This window comes from Columba livia, chromosome 4 (assembly GCF_036013475.1).
Source record: "Columba livia isolate bColLiv1 breed racing homer chromosome 4, bColLiv1.pat.W.v2, whole genome shotgun sequence".
Lineage (NCBI taxonomy): Eukaryota > Metazoa > Chordata > Aves > Columbiformes > Columbidae > Columba > Columba livia.
In genome coordinates this window covers 8,932,466-8,952,165 of record NC_088605.1, presented here as the reverse complement: position 1 = coordinate 8,952,165, position 19,700 = coordinate 8,932,466, and the positions used below count along the sequence as shown (strand labels likewise).

At 43.9% G+C, this 19,700-nt stretch overlaps 1 protein-coding gene and 1 long non-coding RNA gene across 10 annotated transcripts in view; one reads left to right on the top strand and one right to left on the bottom strand.

Annotated features, from left to right (window-relative positions):
- LOC110359467 (uncharacterized) overlaps positions 1 to 16,955 on the top strand; it is a 59,308-nt gene extending 42,353 nt beyond the window's left edge. Inside the window, exons 1-4 of one of the 4 annotated variants that reach the window (XR_010472077.1) lie at positions 301 to 753; positions 7,742 to 7,840; positions 12,219 to 12,359; positions 12,993 to 16,955. This is a non-coding gene — a long non-coding RNA (uncharacterized LOC110359467). Of the gene's footprint in view, positions 1 to 300; positions 754 to 1,675; positions 1,767 to 7,557; positions 7,841 to 12,218; positions 12,360 to 12,992 lie in introns of those variants that run through there. The other 3 variants (XR_010472078.1, XR_002414653.2, XR_010472076.1) reach the window with 3 other exon arrangements.
- Positions 15,155 to 19,700, bottom strand: part of FGFR3 (fibroblast growth factor receptor 3) — a 57,799-nt gene continuing 53,253 nt past the window's right edge. For all 6 annotated transcript variants that reach the window (XM_065060357.1, XM_065060358.1, XM_065060359.1 and 3 more), the window contains exons 16-18: positions 18,914 to 19,051; positions 18,332 to 18,437; positions 15,155 to 18,245 (exon numbers count right to left, since the gene is read on the bottom strand). In XM_065060357.1, coding sequence (XP_064916429.1) covers positions 18,081 to 18,245; positions 18,332 to 18,437; positions 18,914 to 19,051 — 409 coding nt within the window. In that variant the 3' untranslated portion in view covers positions 15,155 to 18,080. The remainder of the gene's footprint in view (positions 18,246 to 18,331; positions 18,438 to 18,913; positions 19,052 to 19,700) is intronic.

Here is a 19,700-nt window from a genome sequence, read left to right as displayed (position 1 = left end):
CATAGTGTTGTAGACAGCTTCTGTCAATTAACATGAATTATGGCTCCAGAAGCATTCATTTACCATAAACCTGCAGTACATTAACTCCTGAGTTTCAACCCCTGCCAGTTGCAAATTCATTGCAATGCAAATAGAAATAATTTTGAAACTTGTGACTGGAAAGACATTTCTCTTGCGCGACTGCTGTTTCTGATGCTGAGGGGGAGTTGTCTCCATTTAACCCGTGACATTGTGCATATCAGATTGGGGCTGCAAGCTCCTCCTACTGCTCAGGGCTTCTTGCTTCTCATTGTGTCCCCAGCTGCAGAAGGAAAAACCTTGCCCCTGGCATGGAGATAGTGGCACAGAATGGTAAACCTGACCTCTCCATTCGTATGCAGAACATCTGGAGGACAAGGAGTGCCCCTCCTGGGACAAGCCAGGATTCCCTCCTAGGAGAACCCAAAAGCCCCTCCAAGGACAACCCAGGCATTCACCTAGAACAACCCTCTAGCTAAACTCCATTCCTTCCTTCCACCTCTGCCCCAGGCTATGTGATCCCATGGCCCCTCCTGAGCTCTGGGGATTTGCAGTCCCCTCTCTGAGCCCAACAGTGAGCTGCTCATTCCTTCAAGAAGTAGTCTTCTGCTGGTCAAGTGCATTGAATCAGCTCATGGAAGAGTCAGATAAGGAATAGAACAAGGGTGTGTGACCAGGAGGAGAAGAGATAGATGGAGTAGGGGCTTGATGTGGTGCCCCAGGGTTTCAAAGACCGTGAGTAGTTAAATTTGTTTCATCTTCTGGCATTGCAACCTGGGAATTCAGGTTTCTTGAGAACTTTTTAGACCTCTTGGCAATGTGTGATAGCTGTCATGGGGAAAAAGACATACAGGTGTAAACAAGAGTTAATCTTAGAGAGCAAAGGGAGTTGATTGCCTGCAGGGGCTGTATCCATGCAGATAACCAACCAAGGCTTGTCTTTTAATAGTAAGGAATGCAGGGTCTACTTCTTTTTGCAGGCAGAAAGAGTTCAAAAATATTTGTAGAGGACTTATTTTTCTTTTGGGTCTACAGATGGGATACTGGTCTGTAGCAGCCTGTCCTGTGTGTGTAGGTATTTAGGCAGTGTGCTCAGACACTCCACTGTGGAGGAAAGATGTATTTTGGGTGTGGGTCCTGAAGTGGTGCTCAGCTGAGCTCCCATCTCCATTCTGCTGGAGTCCCTTTTAGAGTTTTTGGTCCTTTACCCTGTGTTTCAATTTGGCACCTTTAAAATGGAGTCAAGAGAAAGCACTACGCAGGGCATACCTATGTGGTATACAGATCCCCTGCTGACAGGATCCATGCAACCACTTAGACTGGCAGAGAAGGCGAAAGTTGAGATGCTGGTTAGAAATCTATCCTAACCACAAGGGAAAATGTGACTTCTGCTGCATGGACTTTTCAGAGTGTTGGCCAAGGCTCTTTGCCACACCAGCTCCCTGGCTCTTCTCAAGCCAGAGCAAATCTTTCTGAAACATCGACTTTCATGTCTGCTCCCATGGTAGAGTTTTTCTAGGCAGCTGAATGGGATCCAGTCAGCCAGAGTAGACACAGCAAGTGCTCTGTGCCACTGTAGCAATGCAAAGCAAACCAGAAAAACTGGCTGAGCTGCTAAAGGAAAGAGTTCCCATGGACTGGTAAATCCTCTGGTGGGGCAGGGTCAGTGCAGGACAATTCCCACTGCCAGCACGTGGACTGGATTACAGGTGGAGGAAGTGCCAGTGGTGCCTGTATCCAGATGCATGGTAAGCTTGTACAGAGGTAGTTCAGTTGGTGACAGCAGCCTTCAGTGACCTCTGATGGTGGTCCATGCATTGGCCAAGTCAGCCTGCAGCTCATTAAATGGTTGTGATGCTCACCAGTTGGTTCTTCAGTGCTCTTCTAATGCCATTGTGCTGACTGACCTATACCAATCTCTGCCATGACTGAAAAACAGTTTATATGCTGCAAAAATGCACTGCTGTGAACTTTCATGTATCTTCATATCTCCTGAATGGTTTAGAGGGGGTGCATGTGTATTTTTGGCCTGACAGACACTTTTCACTTGTCTCTGTTTATCTAAGGCACAAGGAGCACCTTGAGGAAACATCTTATAAGCACATCGAGGTTTTTTAGCTCCTTCAGACCAAGAAACTATTCATGAGAATATATGATATGCAAGCAGAGCATTTGCACCTCATCTGGCACAGACAGAGTGCCTGCAACTACTGGAGAAGGGGGGGATGTTTGAAAGTAAGAATGCTATTCAAGTGAATAATATTCAGCATTTGCAACTGAAACCTTCACAACATCAGCTTTGAGAAAACACGACCAGTCCAATGGAAACCGTGGTGCAGACAGTGCCCCAGGCTTGGGGAACTGCACAGAAAAGTGGGGCAGGGGCAGGAGGGAAACATTTGTGAGCGCAGCTGTGGCAAGTGCATGGACACAGACTGATCTGGTGTCCAAGATGTCTTTTATAGCAGGTGTGAGTTGCTGATTTATCTGGAAACCAACTTCCAAGTATTTTCAAGATAGGCTGGAGCTGCCAGCAATGCCCAATTCTGTATTTCAAACTATGCTGGGATCACGCAGAACTCCTGTTGATGCCAGTGGCATGGTGCTCTAGGGCTTGCTCCTGTAACCTGTAGACTTCCCCTGCTATGAGAGGCTCCTACTGAGATGGGTGTTGATCCATCCCGTATATATAACTTCAGAAAGATTTTCATTTATTCAGTGACCACCGAAACTGGTTCCTTTGCTACGGCTTGTCTGTTGTGGGAGAATGCCTTGTGTTGGAAAGTTTATTATCTGACGTGCCTTAACTAGCATAATGTTAAATGCTGCTTTGCCCAGCTGTCCTTGCTGCTGCCAAAGGCAAAGTAATATTGAAAACTGTGGTGGTGTTGATCTAATCACACTAACGAATATATTTTCTTAGGTGAACTTTTCCGCTCTAGACACAATCCGTAGTTCCAGACAAGTAAAAAGTATATAACTGATTCATCTCTAGTTGGTGTCTGTGCTCATTATGGTTGTAATTACCAGCCGCTTTTATGGATAATTTTGTTGGAGAGAAGAGCATTCACCCATTTATTTCAACAACATTGTTAGTGGGAACAGTGGGGGAATTTAGAGAAAAACTTGCTGCTCCCTCAGTATCTCTTCCAACCTCATGGCAGGTGGGATGCGGGTGTTAAGAAGGTGTTGAAGAGTTTTGTATGCTCTCAGCCTCTCAGTCCTTGCACACACTTCTAACGGACTTGGTAAAAATTCTAGCTTGAGTCAGGGAAGTGAGTTTTGAAGATTGTTTCACCAAACTCTTTCCCTAACCAAAGCAAATACATGCAAGGAACCCTATAGGCATCTGCAGCCTGTACCTGGATGGCAGTTATCATTTGGTCACCCCAGCTCATGGCTGAAATTCCAGCATTACCACTCTGGTACCAGGGAAGCCAGAAGGAGACACGTGTGACCATCAGTTTAAGGAATCAAGCAGCTCATGGAGGTTATTAAACATGGCAGAGATGGAGCTGGAACCAGGTTCAAACAACTTGGTAATAGTTGTTCAGCTTTAACTTTCTCCTGCAAGCCAAAATCAGCACGTCGCTTCCTACAGGATCCACTTCTGAGATTCACAGGGGAAAAGTGTGGCTGATAAGATACATGGCTCTGAGGGTGATTTAATAGGGCTTCCCTGCATGTGGAGCTGTTTCAGGACAGTCCTTGTGATCACAAAAGTCTTTTCACGAGATGGTCTGGAATTTGAGAGAGAAATGCCCTTCTGGCAGCCACCCGGAGCATTTTAGGAGCTGAAGATGATGAAACAGTGAGCAAGGCATTCCGGTGAGATCTGAGGTGCCGACATCACTTATGCATGGATGTACTAATTGGTAGGAGACTGGAGGCAAATCTAAATAAAAATGCACTGCACAATTATGAGAGATTAAATCAAGTCAGATTAAATGAAACTGCAGGTCTGAAGGGAAGAAGTACCCTGCTGGTATTTGAACAGGTTTTACAGAAACTTTGTCCCCCAAATCTCCCTGTCACTGAGCATCCATCCAGGGGCAACTCTTGAGTAACCAGCTGGCTTGAAGCTCCTATAAATGGCCCCTCAGACCAGCTGGGTAATTCTGCGAAGGACTAAGTAAAGGGCTTTTCAGACATATAACCAGAAGGGTCTGGAAGTCAGAGTTGTGCTTTTTGGGTGCAAGGGTCCATGGTCTTTGGTGCTGCCTGCAGCCTGGTTTCCCATCTCAGCCCCTGCCAGAGCAGCTGTTCAGAGGGCAGGGGCTGGGTGCCATATGTTTGTGCCCTGCCAAATGCTATGAGATCTCGATCTTGTGAGACTAGATAAAATAGTGAGACTAAACCCAAGAAGCCCAGGAAAGACTTGTTTGCATCCTGATGAGAGAAACACACAGAAACTTTCAACTCAAAACAAAGCTCCAAAGAAGAGCGCTGGGTCATCCGAGAGAAGGAGTTCTAGCAATGAATCCAGCACAAGTAGCCATAAATATTACAGTATTACCTATTTGCTTACATATGGCTGAAGATCAAGTGTGAAGCACAGGTGTGAATGAAATACCAGCTCTTACAGAGGTTTTAGTGGCCAGCCACCACCACACATCTAAAAGGGTGTTTAACTCCAGGCAATGCTGGTATTAGAGAGAAGGAAAGGATGGCAATGGCAGTCAGAATGGAACCATTAGCTAGTTTTGCAAATCTTATAGATGTTTTCATGTCTGAATATTGTCCTTTAAAAAAAAACCCACAACATTTTACACTATCTTAAGTGCATGTGAAAAAGCAGAGTTGGTAACTGTCATCTTTGCTTCCTTTCTTTGAAACCTCAGGTGCTAGAGCTGTGATATTAAACCATATTTAGATTTCATAGCTGTGTAGAAAAACTGTAAACGGTCCTTGGAAAGTACCCTCCAAATTCAGCAATGAGAAGTCAAATTAAAAGAGCTCCAACTGGCGACTTAGACTGAAAAGTAGTAAGAATTAAAAGTCCTGCTTCTTTGGGCTGGAATTGTGAATGTGGGGGTCTGTTAGTGTAGAAAACTATTATAAACCCTGTATCCTGCATTTATCTGACACAGCAGAGTAAGTTCTCCCATGCTCACCAGGGCAGCACTCTTGTTCTTCCATTTAAATTCAGTCTTTGGTGTCAGGCATGGATCACCACCAAGGAGCTAAGGAAAGAGAGTTGGCCCAATTGGCCAGAAACCAGGCCCAAATCCACAGCCCATTTCAAAAGAGCCAAGATGGAAGCACAGGTAGAAATCAGTTCCCCAGTGTCCCACCAAGCATGGATTCACATGGGTGAGTGAAGTTCCCAGGGTGCTGCACAGCCACCTGGTCACTTAGTCCAGTAGTGACCTGGGTAAATTACCGTAAAAACTTTTTGAAACATATTATGGAGAGGGAATGGCAGATTTTTCACTTTAATTGACTAAATTAAGCCCTTTTGCAAATGGGTTTCCTAAAGTACAGAAGTGTTAGTTTGCTTCTCTTCATTCTGCAGTGAGAATAATTTATGAGGAACGCAGCTTCTAAATACTTTTTCTTAGCATGTCAAGCGTGCACATTGCTGCTGGCAAAAAGCAACCAGACCTGTAGAAAGAAATTTCTGAAGAATGTGTGGGGTGTTTGGGTGGAGCAGAAATGAGCAGATGTTCCCACAGAACAAGAGGGTTTTATGGTGAATGAGCCCAGGTAAAGCCCTGGCTCCAGGGCAGCTGGATGCGTTAGGCGTACTCCAGCGTAAGAGTCACAGATGCAGCAGGGTTGCAGGAAAAATAACTTCTGGGATGTGCCCGAACCTTTGAAATGCTGCATATGGGGGTTTCCCACTGCAGGAGCTGATTGGGATGACTGTACTTGAGATTACTGGGATGTCCAGTTTGTAGCTTTCCTCAAAAGGCAGTGTTTTGTTGTTTGAAGCAAACACTGAATAATGTGAGGCTTAATGTCAGGCAGCAAAATGCCTGTAAAAAGAAAAGGCAAGAAGTTTCAAACCTGAGCATTTGAAGATGAGCCAGCTAAATCCACATATTAGTTGGCAACAGTAAAATGTCATATTTTTGACTTGTAAATCTTACATTCTTTAAGGGAACAGTCAAAAAATATGAAATACCTCTGCCATCTCACCCAGGCAAGTGGTCCTTGTGCCCCAGCTCCTCAGGCTACTGCTGCAATGTGTTGCGTGGATGACCAGATGGTTAATGAAGCTGTTGCATTAATTTGCACCATACTTGAAGACTGTGCTCTCAGCCCTCCTGAAAACATGTGCCTTAGCTTCAGTATCTGTAAACTGTGGTAATTAGCTGTAGAAACTCAGCTCTCAAGTTTGGCACCATCCTAAAAGATTATGCAGAGATCCAAAAAGCCCCTCTTGTGCCCCCACTTGCCACTGGATCCTGTCTGCCTCTGTGTACCTGGGAGACGTGCTGCAAACTCACCCTGTCCCTTGGGCTTGCATTGCTTTTGCTGAACTGAATTTGCAAATGTCTTGCTCACTTCAGCACCTTTAAAATGTGAAAATAGAGGGACTGATGATTAATAATTTATTTTACTGCTGAAATTCCTGCTCTCTGCATACTACCCTGTTTCCCTGAAAATAAGACAGGGTCTTATATTAATTTTTGCTCCAAAAGATGCTTACTTTTTTACATGTATAGCTGTCTGAACACTATTTAAATTTACTTTTTTAGTGAACTGTGATTAGGGTGTATTTTTGGAGTAGGGCTTGTATTTTGAGCATCCTCAAAAATCCTGAGAGATCATGCTAGGGCTTATTTTTGGAGAAGGTCTTATTTTCAGAGAAACATGGTAGATGTCCCACCTGAAATCTGCTTCATCGGTGCCTGAACTTCAAGGTACCTAAACTGAATGGCATGGGTACATTCCTTGAGTGTTATTGTGAGCTTGGTGTTATCTGATTTCCTCCGTCTTGGTTGTATTTTGCTCATGCATGTATTCTGCACAGAAATACGACAAACATATGGCCAGGCTAAATTGAGATGTTTCACTTCATCTGATATTTAATGTGATATTTTATTTATTCTAAGGTTGGAATTAAATATTAGGTTTCAGTCACTGTAATTATTGGTTGTTTGAAATGATAGTTAAATCCATTTTTTTGAGCCAAATGAATCACTCAGACATTGAGGAAAGAAAAATAAGCAGAGGTTAGATCAGCATTAGCATTGATCATTTGGAATTATAAGCAAAATAAGCTGGAAATTCTGAAAGGCACAGATATGTGGAAGATCTGTTCCATTGTAGCCACAGATTCTCATTTCTCAAAGGGAGAAAGAAGCTCTCATCATAAGCCATGGGACTGCCTTGGCTGTCTTGCATAGTCAGATCCTGAGAGATGATGTGGACTTGATGAGGAAGTAATTGCAGCATCATTTTCAGGTGCTCCCGCTCTTGCAAGAAGGAGCAGTTGGCTAGGCATATATCACCTATGAGAAACATCCTAGATCAAGAGACACAAAACTACTAATTACCGAGTGAATACTGAAAAATCAGGTACTTCAGTGCAGATCCAGCTTCCCTAGGAGATGCTGAATAGGAAAGGCTGGTCCTATGATGGGCCGCGTGCAGGGCTGCACAGGCAGTGAGGGACACTTGGATCCCAGAGTGGGGAGCAGGCAGGAGCTAAAATCAGCAGTGACAGTTTTTTGACTCTTATTTGGATGCCAGCTAAGTGACAGTCTTATTTTAGGCATAATTCTCTGCCACTGAGAGTGTGAAGTGACTCTGCACCAAGGCACAGCTCCTGCAGACCTGGAGATCAAGGACAAAGCGTGGGGCCATGAGGATGGTAAGGTCTCAAATTAAAGTGGTGCTGTTTTTGAGGTTTTTTTTCCTTGCAGTGTAATCACAGGTTTACTTGTCTCTGAACAACCCCAACTACGGCATATTTCACAGATCTTGCCTATTGCATGGAGTCATAGCGATGTGCAAAACCACCATTGCGGACACCTAAATACTGGGAGGCAATATTACAGCTGAGCATTCAACCCTGACGCTGCACTGCTTGACTGCTTCATTTCACAGTTTTAATGTTGCATAAACAACAGTATTTCTGCCCTGTTCTACACGTTCACACATGCACGCAGGCCTTACTTCTTCAGTCCCTCCCACACAAGCCAACCTCCATTGGCTTTGCTGGAAATTTCGCCTAACAACTGAAAACACAGCCTTTTATATGGTTTCTTAAGATTGTCTTTAATGGTGAGGATGAGTGTCTCTCTTTCAGAGAGCTGCCCGCTCTCCCTGGGCTCATACTGCACTTAACATTCTTCCATGTTCATACAATCTATGTGATACACTGATCTGGGCAAGGCAAGTATGTGTTAGTACCATCTACACTAGAATTGTGGTGCACTCAGAAAAAATAAGTAGCTTTTGGTCAGCTAACCAAAATTATTTTGGATTCTGTAACCTCAGAACCACCCTTTTTGCCAATAATTTCTTATCCTTCCTCTACCTTGTAAAAATTTCTTAAATTCTATATTTAAGTACAAGGCTGATGGAAAAGTCATGAGTATTTCTGTGCCAACATAGTGTTGTAATGTCGTAATGAATACAGCATTTACCTTTCTGTTTTCCAAATATCCAATAACGGCCTTACTTTTGCAAACCTAATTCCTGAAAATGTCGTTAAAGTCACTCTCAAAGAGTGAAAAGTGATAGTGGGGCTTTGCAAGAAGTGGACTTTGTATCCAAAGGCTCCCACTGGCTCAGGTTTCTTAACTCCTGTTAATTTTTTTAGAAGACAAGAAAAAAAGTGATAATCACAACTAAATAGTAATTCAGAATCAAAATAAAAAGTGGTGCAAGTCCGCATGTGTCTCCTATGAAAAAATCTCATCACAAGATAATTAGAGGGGGCATAGGTGGAAGTGGAAGAGGTGTATCCAAAATGTTCCAGACCGTCCAAGACTTCCTCCAGTTTAAGGCATAATTACGATCTTAGTAGCGGATGTCAATAAAACTGGTAGGTAATATTAAAAGCATCAGTTTCCCTGGAACATTTACATAACAGCAGAACTCTTCATATTCTGAAATTGTAACTAGCAAACATATATACTAATATATTAATAACTATGGGGTTTTTTTACTACTAGCAAAAAAAGCCCTACTGTTGTAGAAAAAAGGGGAGTGATGCCCACCTGGCACAGCTCCAGGTACACTGGGCTGCCCACTCTGCAGGCATTGATTTTAGTAGAAACACCGCGGTTTTGCTATTATTGGACTGAAGAAGGTCCAGAGCTTGATCAGCTCGGCTCACTCACCATGAGCATCTTTGCTCAGCCTGTACAAGGAGAGCTGGAAGCTCCTTTGCCTTCTTTGCTTGCGGCCTGGGACCAACACCTCTGTCTGGATCTTGGTGTTTGTTTACTAGCAGCATCATGATGTGTGTTGCATTTATCTGCATTTTTTATCTAGCAGTCACTGTGCTGCTCAGGAGCCAAGTGTGGTGGTTCCAACCTTCGTGGTTGCCTTACCAGATAAAAGTCCTTGGTTGTCAGGGCTGTATTGCACAGCCTCTACTTCTCTCTCCTGGGCTATTGAGAAGGTGGTAATACTTGCAAAGGAATTACCTGATTTTCAGACATTTCTGTCATTTCTCCTATTAGGGTATGAATATTTCTTTGGGTAGTTTGTGAAGGGCCACTTGGCAGATGATTTTCATCAGTTGGCTGTTTGTACACCCCAGGCTGAGGCAATGGGGGTTATTCCGAGTGGCTTTTTTGAAGCGGGAGACCACGCAGGGTCTCATTAAGATGATCCAGTTCTGGATTTTCCTTGTGTTCTCCAAGAGTTTGACCATAAATGCCTTTAGGAGGTATTTGCAGAAGTTTTTCATGTTCAAGACATAAACCTTCAACAGAAGCATTAGTTAGGAATGTATACACTGACAAGGGCGTTTGCACAAACACATTTTACAATACCCAGATCAATCAGTCCTAAAATTTACCTCCTCCGTTTCTTGTGCATGGTTTCTGCCCAAGGAAAGATCATTGCCAAAAATCTGAATTACTCAAATAACAAGAGCTCTGAGATGACATTCAGACAGCCATGACTTCGAAATTCTCACATGCAGGCTGTAAATGACAACAGCACATTCCCAGTGTGAGAACTCGTATGTACCCAGAAAGGTATTTTCTTAGGAACCCATCTGGCAGCTTGTTCCTTTCCCTCTGCTTATGAACATGACTCAGCTTTCACAATCCATGCGCTCATCTCTGTTCTTCTCCTTTGGTTTCCATGCTGCCCTCATCAGCTAAACATCTGAGTGCCTTTCTGCCGATGTGTTCAGCGGTGCTTATTCAGCAGTTCTGTAAGGGCTCGAGGTCTGTGGTCACGTAGTTAACGTTCTGCTGTAGTTCCCTTAGCTGGATATGATGGTGTTCACAGGAGGCCAGTGCTGCCTGCTAAGACAAGACAAACTCCTCCTCACTGACATCAAATGAGAGAAGACATCCCTAGGAAACTGTATTAGGCAAAAACTAGAGAATGGCAGAGAACTGGGAGCCTTCTGAAGCCACTGGCAAAGCTGAATCAATTAGACACATTCCATAGTTGATCCTGTCCAGCTGGTCAGTGCTCATGATGGTGCACAATCAAGGTGGGCACCATCCATGTAATGTCAACACTTGAGTGCATGTTATTCCCCTGTGGAATATGTGTATGTGTCACTCCAGGACAGGAAGATTTGTTTTGGGATCCTGTAATTCATGTGTAGAATGAGGCCCTATGAGTGCTCATTGAATTTGTTCCTCCAGAATGGCCTCAAGCACCATCTCCTGTGAAACTGTCATCTTCTGCAGGACAGAAATGGCTGAGGGAGTTAGACTGCAGGAGGGCACAAGAGGATGAAAACAGATCTCTCTCTCCTGTATTAACAAGAGATTGCCTGTCAGTACTACTGAAGCAGGTTTAATTTCAGGGTCTGCTTGAAAATAACTTCTGTGAAGTCTAGCTAATTTTTACTTTGGGATACCAAATTGTATTTGTTTGCCTCCATATTAATGTCGTGGAAGTGGAAAAATCAACATTGACTGTCTGGAAGAAATAAATGACTTCTGTGCCTTGCTGAGCAGACTAGATAAGTGTTTGATGGAAGGTCAGCGCAAAGAATCATTTCCTGAACAAGTTATGTGCTATATTGGGAAAAAAGATACCTGTGGTGCTACCCGGGAAAGACATGAAATTATTTATCTTGGATCGGGTTCAGGGTTTTTTTTGGTAGGACCAGAGCTATCTCAGAGCAAACACACTAGCTCCTGGGAAAGTGGTAAGCTGGATCTTGGTTGTCCAGGCAGCTGCCTCAGGTGTACATGAGCATTTCAGGAGTGCACAACAGCACTTCTTCACAGAGCTTCATGCTACATCTCTGCAAGCTATGATTACTTGGCATTTGCAAAATTACTCTTCAAAGAGGCTAGTTCCTTGAGGCAGCTTCAGTGAGGGCTTGTAGGAATTTGTTTGGCATTTTTTCCCAGTTCTACCAGTCTGGCAGGGTCTTCAGGGGATGCGCTATGTTTTATATTGCTTTATTGCTTTTCTCAGCCTTGATTTTGTGCCATCAATACTTAACGTTTTGCTCCTCTCCTGTTAAGAGGTCTTGTCAGTATGAGTCTAAAGGTAACCAGTTTCACCATCCTTGCTTGCAACCTGCTCTTTAATACAGTGTCTGACATCTGGAAGTCTCTGATGACCCTAACATCCACACTGACCTTGGCACAGGGTGGACTGAATCCAAACACAGTGCCTACCTTTGATGCAAGGCAGTGGTACCACCTTCCACACCATCTCAGGTTAACATGCCTTGAAGTCATGCTGGGCATGGTGAGGCAGCCCCGGAAGTGAGTGTGTGTAACATTTAAGGTAAATGCCAGTAATAACAGCTAGGCAGCTTGTGTTATCACTGGAGAGGCTGTGTGTTGATTATTCACAGCATTATCTTGTTCTGCACGGTTTGGGTTTTAGTTTGTGCTGCCTGACCTTCTGGTCAAATGTGTAGGGAGTGCATCCCAGTGCCATGGTGGTGGGGAGGGGCCTAAATTTCCTGGTACCAAACTTCCCTTTGCTTTCACTGCTTGAGTTTGGTGCCCGATGCCTATTTGTATGTAGCCCTTGGTTGTAAGATGAACCTGACTCTGCCCCTTTTCTCTGCTATCTCCTCCCAGGTGGGGTCATTCCTCCTTGATGGCAAAGCCACTTTTGCCTGCATGGTGAAGAACCTGGAGCAAGTCATGGTTAATGGGTGATGTGTGCAGACTTCGGCCTTTAGCAAGATTATTTCTGGGCCAAACCCACTTGCACGTTTGGTAAGAAATCTTTCTTCTGCTTGTATGCTTTTCTTTCTCATCCCCTGCTCCTGCATGATGCCAGACCACCTGAAAAGGGCCTGGGACAGATGCGATGGTTATGGTCTGGTCTTTAGTGGGCACCAGCCAGGAGAGCTGGTCACATGGTGGTATGTGTGGGCACAAATGACCTCGTAGGGCTCAGAGCCGATTGTATCACCATGTGCTAGGACACTGACTTCTTTCCTGGTTTTAGATAATAATCTTGTTGGAGCAGGGCACGTTGCTGCTTCTGCTTGACATGTTGCCTACACCCAAGATGCTGCTTGTGAAAAACAACATGATGGTGATGAAACAGGGAAACTTAAACAGATGCATAAGAAAGCAAAACCATGCTTAGAGCTAGAGTGGCTAAGAAGGTGGAGGAAAGAGTACACAGGCAAGAGTGACATAATAAGTATCTTCCCTGTCTCTTGATGAGCCCATGGTCCCGAGCTGTAAAGCCCTAGAAAGCTCTTAGTGTCCTGACATCTTCTCTGTCCATTCTCTCATGTCCTCCCATTGCTAGTAGCTCTGCAGTGTTGACCATCATTCACTTTTTATATTCCTTTTCCAGGTGCACAAAACCCATGTCTCTGTATTCCTTTTTTGCAGGGATGAACTGGCTCGCAGGAACCCATCAGCAGGAGACACCTCCTTCAGGAATTTTAAATGTCACTGGTCACCAGGAAACTGCTATTTTAGTTCCACTTGCCATGTCTTACTAACATTTGCAGGGCTCCAGACTTCTCTTCCTTTTGCCAAATCCTCCCTGTCTCACCATGGAGCCATGACCAATGGGAACACATTAAAAAAAAAAAAAAGAAAAAAAATCACTATTTTAGTAAATTGTTTGAATGTTGCTATGAAACAGGTCATGGGGGCCAGTGCAAGGCCCTGTTTATGCAGTCACCCACAGAGGGAAAAAACATTTGTTTTGCTTTGAAAAATACCTCTTTCATGTGGAAAGGGCACATGGTTTGTGTGGAAGGCTACGGCCTCCAAAGGGGAGGGTGAATTGTGGTGGGACATTCGCTCAGTGACGCAGCCCAGCTGAGGAGCCTTGCAAATGTTCCTTGAGACTGTTTTGCATCTTGCTCGACGCACATCACACGCTGCGGCCAAATATTCATCCTCAGCTCAGAACGGGCTGCATTGTAGTGCGATTAAAGTAAAATATTACTCCTCAGTCCTCCATAAGCCACAAGCAAACACCGCTGTGGGTGAAGGCCAGCAGAGGAAGAATGACTTCATGAAACTCAAGAGGGAAAGCAAACATCACACCACCTCCCTGCGTGGGTCAGCCACTGTGCTGGGACAGAGACTTGCCTCTTTGAGACTTTGACTTCTGTGCTTAGAAGACTATTTTGGGGCTTCTATAAAGCACGGGTGTGTTACACACGGCAGCTCACTGCAGAACGATCCATCCCTCTCTCGTTTTTCAAGTCGTGGTGGTAAATGGTGCACAACATCCTCAGCACCCTGCTATGATGAAGCCATTTGCAGGTGAGCCAGCAAAAAGTCTGTTGAGCTGTGCTCAGCTGCAGCCCTGGGTGGCTGGGGATCATCCCCTGGCCCACTCAGCTGGGGCAGGACACGGGGCTGGCCATCGAAGTGTGAACTTAAAGAATGGAAACAACCCATTCCAGGTAGCAAGACTTCTTCTCCCACAATGTAGTGCATCTTAGTAGTGCTAAATTTTCTTTTTTTTTTTTCTTACAATGACAAGGAAATGACCTAAACCCCATGTAATTTATTATTATTTTAAATTCTACTAGGATGTAACAGTGCTGGTGCCAGTCCCTGCGCCGCAGATGTAACCTGCATGTGCTCCCATGCCCAGCTACAAATGCCTGCTGCTGTAGGCAGGCTAAATACAGGTAGATTAATGTACACACCAAAATTGTGGTGTCTGGCACTGTAGTTCAGCAGGACCACTTGTAGGAATCAGTCAATATTAGATAGAAATGCTGGTAGGATTGACACATTTCCCAAGACTGAACGTTCCCCTGCATTGGTTGCCACCAGCAAAGTAAGGATTTACTGAGCTCCCTTACTCAATCCCTGCAAAACCAAAGCCAAACTTGGGCTCCCCTTGCTCTTTGGGAGCTGGGCAGGATGAGGTCCCCCATGCCCATCCCACCAAGCACTGGGTGCCTGCTCTGGACGCATCCACATTTTCCCTTCCCTAGAGGTGGGATCCTCTTGTGGACCCTTCACCTCTACCAGCATCTGCAGGGCTGAATCATAGAACAGTTTGGTTTGGAAGGGACATTCAAAGCTCATCTAGTCCAACCTCCTGCAATGAGCAGGGACATCTTTGCCCAGATCAGGTTGCTCAGAGTCCCGTCCAGCCTGGCCTGGGATCTCTCCAGGGATGGGGCATCCACCACCTCTCTGGGCAACCTGGGCCAGTGTTTCACCAGCCTCACTGTAGAACACAATGTTGTGACCACCATCACACTGAAAGAAGCCCATAACAAGAAGTTTAATGAGCGGTATAATTAATCCTGTATGAGAGCGGGGCTTAAATACCTCTATACCTGCGCGCACACAATTGCTTGTGTGGATATAAATGTGCCCACTAACAAAGAAATAATACTGCCCTTGATCAAAAATGGTTATAAATTTATTGTGAATATAAAACCTGTGCTGGCGAGGACTCGTAAAGCAGCACAGTAAAAGAAAATAACCCAACCCTCCTGGTACTACAAATCCCAGGGCCTAGAAGACTTGGTTTTGCAAAGGACCCTCACAACTGCGAATAAACCCCAAAATTTAACAACTTGTTTATTTTTATTATCCTTTTTTTTGGTCAAAATAAGTTTGCCATGTTAACAAAAGCAGAATAGTTTTATTTAGTGTTCACCTCACACCTTCGACAGCTGCAGCTGTCAGGCACAGAAATACAGTATTAAAATAAACTAAACAGAGTTGCTCATTGAAAAAAATCACGCTATGCAAACCTGTGGATTGTAACATCAACAGTATAAAATGTAACAAAATGGGAATTTTTAATTTTTGTAAGCTTTTAAAGATAATAGTCCAGGCTATAAAACTATATAAGCATTGAATAAGAAATGTTAAAGTCAACAAGTCTACAACAGATACATCTTGTAAAAACTCAATAAATTATATATATATATTTATAATATCTAGTAACATTTGAAATCATGCACAGTTTTGTACATTTTCTTTTTTCAGTACAGGAAAACTCAACGCTTCGAGTACTTGGAATGTACACCATTAGCAGACATTTGTAAGAAAATACCAACAAATTCTTTTTTATTCCAACGAAACAAAACAAAAATCTATAGAAATCTACGTCCTCAAACTTCCATTGAAATAACCTCAAAACTATAAATTATTTATTTTAGGATAAGGATTTCGTGGCTCTAAGGAGAGAAAAAAAATATCTTAAAATGAGATGCTGTCATCCTGTTATTCTGAAACACTGATATGTAATACGCACCAGAGAAAAATGGAAAGAAAGAATTCAGGATGCAACTTGCCTCTTCGTGGTAGTAGATAAAAGTCTTCTGGACAATAAGACCCAAAAAAAATCCCACAAAAAAACCCCAGCCCAAATCTGCCCTTTTGTCAGCTTGATCCACGCTAATATTCCCTAGTTCACTCCTGTGCTTTTACACAGCTATAGGACACAGAGGAACAAAACAGCACAGCATTTTAACAACAGAAAATCAGGCATCACTGGCATTTTCCAATGAATCAGATGCAAAAGAAATAAGCAGTCGTTGCACTTCTCCTGCAAACAGTGTCGCTTTTCTGGCTATTTTGCTCACAAGGCATTTCTGAAGCCCAAAATACAACGGTACTGGCAAAGGGGAAAAAAAAATTAGCCCGCATCATCCAAAGTCAACATTTCACTTTGCTGCACACTGGTTATTAAGTCGACCACAAAGAATACCTTCATTTGAAAATAGAAAAATAAACATCCACACCCCCTTAATGCACAGTGGTTAAACTGATGGAAGAATTCGTGGCCCTGTTTTTCTGAAATATGTAAAAATCATCTCTTGGCTGCTATTTGTTTGGTTTTAACCACTGGTGATGTATGGAAAAATAAACTTACCTCTGCTCACTGCAATCCAGGATAAACTAATACTTTTTAAATGAATACATATATATATTTATAACATTAAATGTAATTTGTTAAAGGACTGTACACCTATACATTCTTTCAATATTTCCCATAAACACAAAAGAAAAACTTGATTAATATATTTTTTCTCCATTTTTAATAAGTTAAAAAAAAACACCCTTAAGCTTGGTGAAATTTGAAGTTTACAGTAACTCTACGCTATTTAAACCAATGAACAGATATGTTAATGTCTATAAATAACTTTACAAATATACATGTTAAAGTACAATTTTTAAAACAAAACTGTGAAGATATAAAACAAACAAAATCTTTCCTTTTGCCCAGATCAGTATATCCTAGATTGCAATGCTCGTATTTTGAGACTCTCAGTACTGCTTTACGTTGCATTAGTATTATACATTCTTTTTTTTAATATATTTATTTATATATATACAGGATATATTTATAGATATATACACAGATTCTCTGGAATAAACCTTTTTGATATAAGTTAAAGGCTCTTGCCTACAGGTACCCGTAACTTCTTTCTCCGAGTCACTGCACGTAGATGGAGCCAAATCACTGGTGCGAAGGGGCGGGCAGAGGAGCCGCTCCCCTCCTGCTCACCCTTGGCAAGCAAAACTATGCAAACCCCAAAGAGAGAGATTTTCTTCCCCAAAATGGTTGTTCCCAAGGGTGGGGATGAGGCTTGAGACACTGTGTGGGCATCCAGGAGCCCGGTCCCACACTGCTCTCAGATGATGCTCTGCTGGTCCCCAGGGTCTGCTCCTGCATCCGCTTGGCCCCATCGCTTGCAGCCCATGGCAGCTGCCGAGCCCGGCCAAAGCGCTGCCATTTCAGATGACTTGACTGTCTGTTTGTATTATTATTATTATTTTTCCTTTCTCCATGATGATTTACATTTTCCTTTTTTTTCGTTTTTCTTCTTCCTTTTCCTTCTATGTAGCTGGGTAATACGATCATGAAGCTATAAAAACGACGACAACAAAAATATAGATTTTTTTTTATAAATATATGAATCCCTGCAGGCAACGTGGCTTTTCAGCTCCACCAAAAAGGTTCATGTACAGATTGCATAAGCAAAGAATTTCTACATTCTTTACACTTGTTCGTGTGTTTTTTTTAAAAAAAGGAAGATTTTTTCTCTCTTCGTATTGCAGGCACAGAATGGCTACTCTGGCACTCAAAAATACAAGCACGGAGGCTGGGGGGGCAGAGCCCCCAGGTTCAACATTCTGCTTAGTAAAAAAAAAAAAAGAAGAAAAAAAAAGAAAGAAAAATAACCCCCCAAAAAATCATATATGATAGATCATCTTGGAAAGAGATTAGTTCCTTCAGGCCAAACAGTGCTTCTTGACTTTTTATACAGCAAATGGGATAAAAACCCAAAAAAACCCTAAAAAAAAGTTTGTTTTTTCTTTTTACCCTGAACAGCTCAACAACACAAATCTCCAGGCACCACCACACAGTTCCACTGGAAGATCCTTCACTACGGTTTCATCCTCGGCGTCCCATGCTTAGGCCTCCGTGGGCATGCTATCCGTCTGTCCATCCGTCCGTCTGTCTGCCCAGGGGTGTCCTCACGTCCGGATGACGCCGTTGCAGGGGGGGTGCTTGGGCAGGCAGGGCTCATCGGGCAGCAGATCATGTGCAAAGACCGAGTCGTCCCCCGAGGAGCAGGTGCTGTGGGTGTCCTGCCCGGCCGGCGAGTACTGCTCGAAGGGCACCGAGAGGTCCAGGTATTCCTGACAGGGTGACAGACCCATCAATGCCAAGTTTCACCAACCAGGGACCAAGTGAGCCCTCCCCATGACTGCCCCACCACACTCACGTCGGTAGATGTCATGGTGAGGACCCTGTCCAGGTCTTCCACCAGCTGCTTAAAGGTTGGCCGCTGCGAGGGGACGGCGTGCCAGCACTCCCGCATGATCATGTACCTGCAGGAGGGAAGAGGGGACCATCATCCATGATGGGGTTAAGTGGTGCCCACCAGCCTCTGCCCGCCCACCCCCAAATTCCCTGAGAGAACAGCTATGGCCAACGCAACTTCAGCCATGGTGGCCTTGGTGCGTGGCCGCCTTGGGGGAGGAGGAGGGTTTTGTGAAGCCACGCTCCTTGTTACTTGTCACCTCATGCATGTCCATGCTCTTGAAGCAGGAGGGGGAACCATTCTCAAAATGACACACCAGAGCTTCACCCCCAACAACCATTCACCAAAAGAAGGAGGTGCTTTATGTCTCCTGGCAGTCATGGACTGAGTCAAAACACATCAGGGTGGGTGAAACTACCTGCTGCCAGCCCCACAATTGCACTCTGGGGATGTCCCACCAGCTGAACCACGGCCTGAAGCCACATTTGGCCACAGAGGGAAGGGGGAGTGGAGAGAGGAGGTCACCCCCCACCATGCACTCACAGGTCGTGGGTGCAGTTTGCGGGTTTGTCCATCCGATGGCCTTCCTTCAGGAGTTTGAAGAGTTCCTCAACAGGAATTCCTGGGTATGGAGACCCTCCCAAAGTGAAGATCTCCCATAGTAGCACTCCAAAAGACCAGCTGGAAACCAAAGAAAAATCTTTAAAATACAATGAGTTTTTTTTCCAGCTCCCCCCCATATTCCTTTCCCCGGCTCAGCTTTATTTCTGTGCAGCCATGCATAGCTAACAAAGTCATCAATAGCATGACTAATTGCCTAGGCCATTTTTACTAGTTACTTGGAGATCTCTGCTGATCCAACTCAATAGCAAAGAAATCCCAGGCACCAAGTCTGAAATTGAAATGAGCATTTAATCAGATAGGTGACAGCCCATCTATTACCCCCAGCTCTTTGTTAGGTCTTCCACCAGCTCCACTGAATGGAACAAATCAAATTATTCATGCACAGCTTCACTGAATTGCAGGCTTGGAACCACAGGCCACTAATTGTGCAAGCTGATACCAAAACTTGCTTGTTACAACACTCATTTCACTGGCCAAGCTGGGAGAAAAATACCCCAACAAAAATCAGCGGAGCACTAATGTTACACACTCCAGTCCCGCAGCTGTGCTCTGATTAAAAATCCTCTTTTTCAAATGTATCTTTTGCCTTCTTCATTTTTCTTTTAAAAACAGGGATTATCTGTCTCTGTTTTGCTTTCATGCATGCTTGCTCTCCCGTTCTCTAGCTTTGATTTATCTGTCATGCCTGTTGCAGCATTACCTAAGC